Genomic DNA, 6070 nt, shown 5'->3' with positions numbered 1-6070 from the left:
ACACAGTGTGTGTGTTATCGTTTTTTACATTATACATATATATATATACATATATACATACATATATATATACATATATATAGATACACAAAAAAATGCTAGATATATACACAGTTTGTGTGTGTTATATCGTTTTTTACATTATACATATACATTATATATATATATATATATATATATATATATATATATATATATATATATATATATACATATATATATACATATATACATACATATATACAAACATATATATAGATACACAAAAAAATGCTAGATATATACACAGTTTGTGTGTGTTATATCGTTTTTTACATTATACATATACATTATATATATATATATATATATATATATATATATATATATATATATATATATATATATATATATAAATGAAGGATTATGAAATCAAACTCATTCTTAAAACTAACCACATTGCGTTAAAATAAGGATGAAATCAAACTTATTTGTGTCCCTCCAACGATTTTGAATTCCCCATTGATGCCACTAGATGGTAGCAAAACAATTTGAAACTCCTCCCCCTCAGTTCAACACAGTTCCTTGCAAACCCAATGGCGCCAAAGTAACATTAGAAAACTTGCCTTCAAAATCGCAAAAGCAGCAGGAAATGTAAAAGTGAATTCAAATACCGGGCCAAACCGCCATCCGCATTCTGTTTTTAAAAAGCAAAAGCACATCCGATTGACCTTTGTGCATGTGTCACATTGAAAACACAGTGGAGTTGAGAGCTGCGGGAAAGCTTGGGCTCCCATTGCTTTTAATTAGCCAAAGTCAGCCCACAAGAAACACTCACGCAATTAGCGGCGAGCGCGCGGACGAGGATCCTCGCAGCTTCTCGGCAATCCGCCTTATCTGCTCCAAAAACGCAAAAGAAGGCCACGTGGGCAGCGGCCCTCCCAGTTCGCTAATCAACGCGTGTTGTTCAAACACACTCCACTGATGAGTGGAATGATTGCCGGCGATGATGAGCATGCACGGTAATGCCGTTGATTAGAACAATACAAGTGTGTGTTGGCGGGGGACTGCCTGCCTAACCCGACACCTACTTTGGACTTTCAATGCTTCGCATTGTTGGCAACTTTTTCTAATCAAGCTGAAAGGTTGGAAGGATCAGGATGAAATTCGGATGGTTCCGCTTAAGCTCAAAGGTTGGAATGGTCAGGATGAAATTCGGATGTTTCCGCTTGAGAAAATTGTTTTTCCGTGTAAGCGAAGTGTTTTTTTTTTTTTTTCGGCCATGTACAAATGTGATTTTCTTTAAGGGGGTTTCTTTGAAAACTGAAAAAATAGAACGTATAACAAATAGGAAAATGAAGCCTTATCAATCACTTGTGACAATTTTACTCCTCTAGATGGTGCTCTTGGCGCAAAAAGAAAGGCTAGTGCAATAAAAGAGTGCCATCTAGAGGAGCATAAAAAATATTCTTTTCATGAGCTCTCGTTTTTTTATTTTCTCATCACAAACATCTATAGTGAGTTTTTTTAAATTGTGTATATTATATATATATATATATATATATATATATATATATATATATATATATATATATATATATATATTATTTATTTTTGGAAGGGGGGGTTAAAAATGATTATAAATTATTATAAAAGTACCTGGGATTGAATGATTTGACTCTAATGAGAAACTGTAATGAGAAAACACTAATAAAGAACATAAAAACAATTTCAGCTATGATTAAAAAACAATTCAACTAATGTCTATATATACACACACACACATATAAATATATATGTATGTATACACACACACACACACACACACACACACACACAGTAAATATAATATAAGCCAATCCAGTTAATATTAAAAATAATTAAACTAACCTCTCCAATTCTACGAATGTTATATCAGTTTGGCCTGTGAATACGATTTAAAATATATTTAAATTTAAATATATTTCTAAATATATGCACGAAAAAGCACTTCTGGCTTAAATGTTGCTGTCAAAAATACGGGCTTGAAAGGCTCACGTAATGGCTGCTTAGGGACGCCCAAAAAAATATGTGGAGCATTAACAAGAGGAGATGAAAGTGTGGGAGAGAAGAATTTTAGCAGCTCATGAATAGTACATGTTGGAAACGCGGTCCACGTCGACCTTCACGTGCATTAGTATTTCCGTTGAACGGTCAAGTTTAGCTTCAAGGATAATGCGACTGCTCCCTCTGTTGGCAAAGAAGGGAAATGCAGCAACTTCCTTTTGGAAGGCTGCTTCTCTCAAAACTTCTCTTTAATATTCTTGTTATTCAGATTCATGGACTAGTATATGAAATAAATATTCAGGCTTGCCATAAAAGATAATTTTTGAGTCCAGTGGGCAAGTGGAGGTGCGTGACGGCCCGCAGCCTTTGTTTGCCCAAAGCGGTCCTGATGTGGAGGCGGCACAGCTGCTTCAGCTGCGGGACTCCTGAAGACGAGGGGTCACCCAAAATTCGGTACGAATTTAGCTCATTATCTCACACGGAGGAATTCGGGAAGGAATACCTGCGTTTTGGCGGAGCAGCAGCTCCACGGCGCTATCGGGGGCCGCCAGGTCCACTGGCCGCTTGCCCTCCGGGTTCCTCAGGGAGGGGTCCGCCCCGTGCTCCAACAGAACCGAGACCACTTCCGAACTGGACTCACGGGCGGCCACGTGCAGGGGGGACTCGCCGCAACTGACGGCGTTTACGCTCGCACCTTGGAGAAACAGAAATGTATTGATTGATTGATTGATTTAACCATCCGGGTGAAATTTCAGCTCCTCTTTCAATGCGTTTTCCTTGAAGCATTTTTGATGTAAAGATGACAGGATTGGGCAAAATGCCGCATAAGGGTTAATAAACATTTCAGTAAAAATGCTAACATTTTATTTTTCATCTGTAGTCCCGAGGACAGGGATGTCAAACATAGGGCCCGTGGGCTGGATTCGGCCCGCAAGGAGGGTTAATTCGGCCCTCAGAATGATTTTGTGAAGCGTTAACCCTTGCGTGGCATTTTGTCCAATGCTTTTTTTCTTTACATCAAAAGCATTGGAAGAAGACAACAGGGAGCTGAAATCTCACCCAACATGCACAACAAGCACAAACGCTTCCAGGAGTGTGCCATCCCTTGGCTAAAATACTGTGAGAATGATATGGAAGAAAATGACCCCAAATGGTCAAAACACTGCACATGGGGTTTAAAAAAAAAAAAAGAATAAGAGCAAGATCATTGGTCCGCTGTCCAGCTGTGATTCGTGTGGGTACAACAACATATTTGCAGCCACAGCGTCAATCGTCAATTTAGTGCAGTAGGTAGAAGAGGAAGATCCTAGATTTCACTAACATCTGGTAGGCTTTAACCGGGCATGTTACTGTTGTGTTGATGCAGTATTCTAACAGTTCTGTCAGTGTTATGTTGAAAATATGTTGGTGCTGCTTGTTTCTAAACATGCAGGTCTGTTCAATCTGCACTGAAGGCTGGTGCGGCCTATACATGATAAAAAAAAATTCTATTGAATTGTTATTCAAGTGGATGCTAGTGGATGCTAGCATGAATGTTTACCGAGTTGTATGAGTTTCCTCACAGCAGTCAGCTGCTGATTAGAGCAGGCAACATGGAGCGGGGTACCGGACCTATCCACGTTCTGATCCAAGTCGGCGCCGTGCCGCGCCAGAGACTCGATGCATTCTGGGTAACCTGTGGGAAAACGGCAGCAAAGAAACATTTCCGGGGTCCCCTACGTGCAAGCGTTACCTTTAGCTGCGGCCAGGTGTATCGGGGAGTTGGACGCGGCGCTCCCCACGGGCCTGGCGCCGTGCTGAAGCAGTAGCGACACGCAGGTCACGTGACCCCGGCCGCAGGCTTCCGACAGCGCAGTCCGTCCATCAAATGTCACGCCGTTTACCTTTTTATATCAAAGACTTTTCTTGAATCACTAAGAATGTTTCATGTTGGAACTTGGCCTGATAACAGGAAGTGGATTATATGATGTCATACTGACATGAGCCCCATGTTGCAGCAACAGCTTGGTGCAGGCTGCATGGCCCTGTGCACATGCTCCATGGAGGGGGGACACCTGGTCCAATGTGCACAGGTTGACATGTGCACCCTAGTCAAGGTCAAGGGTGAGGAGGAAGATGATAGCGTCAATAATGTCTGCTAGGCTTTCAATCAGCCATGTTACTGTTGTGTTGGTGCGCCATTCCAACAAAGTGTGTTTGTGGGTGTTATGTTGAAAATATGTTAGTGCTGCTCTTGTTTTTAAACGTGCACGTATGTTCACTCTGTGTTGGAGGCATGATGTTGCTGAAATTTCACCCAGGTGCTGTCAGCATGTCAAAGTTCAACATGGCACGATCACTTCCAGAAGTGTGCCATCCCTTGGCTAAAATACGGCCAGAATGTGGAAGAAAATGGTCCAAAAATGGTCAAAATACCACATTTGGGTTATCAAAGTCAGAAATTTGAAAAAAAATAAACCTAAAAATGCATTGTTCATTATTTTATGAGTTTATTGTATCTTCTGTGTAGGTGCTTTACTTTTGGAATTTAAGTTAAATCTACCATCTCAAAAAAAAACAACAAATCTCCATGCAATGCGTTGTTATACATTAGTGACCCTTGTTGATGTTTAAAAAAGTCAGGAGGCGTGAAACTAAACGATTTGAAATTTGAGTCACCTGAGAAATGAGCCTTTGCAATGCCAGCATGCGTCCGTTGAAGGCGGCATCGTGAATCGGAGTCCAGTCGGCTTCAACATCTGTGAAGACAATGCTGCAGATGTTGAACATCGCGTGCTTGCAAGCTCCTGTGTGTCACTCACCGCTCATCAGAGGATTGGACAAGAAAACACAAGCTCTGCTCTCTTCATGTCCTCCTGACATTTTTCTTTGTACGCTCTTCTTTTCAAAACACGCCTGGAAGACATCTGACTCCTGTTTGGGGTTCTCGTGCCGTGATGTCATTTCCTGTTCAGAAAAGCTGTTTGCACTACAGGAAGCAGGCGGCTTCAGGGGTGTGGGCGTGCCCCTGCCAATGAAGTTGCTGCAAATGTGAGGGAGGCCTGTCGGGCAGGTTGGACATTTTTGTTGACATTTGACACTAAAAAAAGTGAAGCGAAGATGGGAGGAGTCTGGAGGGCTCTAATAGTAGTGTTTTTTTTTTTTTAAACACCTGAGAATTTTTTTAAAAAGGCTGTTAGGCTCACATTGTTGGGAAAAATTTTTTACTTTAGGGTCAAAGTCAAGGAAAGTTTTCAAAAAAGAACAGAAAACATTGAACAAAATATGGGAAGGAAGTAAACACAAATAAATGCATACTTTTAAAACAATTACAATTCAACCCCATGAAAAATTAAGAATTTCCTGATAAAGTCCAAACAGTGCAAGAGAAATGTCTATTATATTACTTTTCATTATTTTATTTTTTCAAACAAAGTTTTATGTTTAGATTTTTTTAAGAAAATCCTCCAGAGTTAACATGAAAAAAAAATTGCTATATTAATAGGAAAATCCTATATTCTACAAAGTTTAAATTTAAATTTAAACTTTGTAGAATATAGGATTTTCCTATTAATATAGCAATTTTTTAATATTAAATTTGTATTAAAAAATTTGTATTAAAAAGTTTTTAAAAGTCATGTTCTATATATATATATATATATATATATATATATATATATATATATATATATATATATATATATATATACAGTATATATATATATATATATATATATATATATATATATATATATATATATATATATATATATATATATATATATATATATATATATATATATATATATATATATATATATATATATGCAGTGGCTCTTAGGCTCCATTCCACGCCATGATTTTGTGCATTATTTTAAGTTGTGTGTTGTTTTACTGATCTTGTAAGTTTGTTTAAAGTCTTTATATCTTATGGAGGCATTACTTTGCTAAAATTCTTTTGTAACTTTCCCATAGTCACCCCCCCTTTGACACGGCCCCGGGAGCACACTTTCTTTCATCCCTTCCAAAGACACTGAAGAATTTTGCCTCTAACAAACAACAAGCA

The 6070-nt window shown here is 38.3% G+C and overlaps 1 protein-coding gene across 1 annotated transcript; it reads right to left on the bottom strand.

The window, feature by feature from the left end:
- Positions 1-1834: 1834 nt before the first annotated feature.
- On the bottom strand, positions 1835-5396 carry LOC148423782 (ankyrin repeat and SOCS box protein 9-like). The gene is made up of 7 exons (XM_088415559.1): positions 4827-5396; positions 4684-4763; positions 4005-4112; positions 3758-3908; positions 3566-3700; positions 2528-2719; positions 1835-2450 (listed from the first exon to the last, which is right to left on the bottom strand). Exons 1-7 carry the CDS (start codon positions 4966-4968, stop codon positions 2323-2325), a joined length of 936 nt encoding a protein of 311 aa, XP_088271685.1. The 5' UTR covers positions 4969-5396; the 3' UTR covers positions 1835-2322.
- Between the last annotated feature and the right edge of the window lie 674 nt (positions 5397-6070).

This window comes from Hippichthys cyanospilos, chromosome 5 (genome assembly GCF_059441005.1).
Source record: "Hippichthys cyanospilos isolate Australia breed blue-spotted pipefish chromosome 5, RoL_Hcya_1.0, whole genome shotgun sequence".
Classification (NCBI taxonomy): domain Eukaryota; kingdom Metazoa; phylum Chordata; class Actinopteri; order Syngnathiformes; family Syngnathidae; genus Hippichthys; species Hippichthys cyanospilos.
Note: the sequence above shows the minus strand (reverse complement) of the source record. Positions and strands in the feature narration are given on the sequence as shown.

Bases quoted from the DNA above. Each gene is read 5' to 3' on its own strand.
- LOC148423782 (XM_088415559.1), bottom strand. From the start codon at position 4,968: ATGACATCACGGCACGAGAACCCCAAACAGGAGTCAGATGTCTTCCAG. The intron at 4,113-4,683 runs GTGACTCAAATT...GACCTTGACTAG, and splicing joins TGCAAAGGCTCATTTCTCAG to GGTGCACATGTCAACCTGTG. The intron at 2,720-3,565 runs GTAAACATTCAT...TGTTTCTCCAAG, and splicing joins GAGGAAACTCATACAACTCG to GTGCGAGCGTAAACGCCGTC.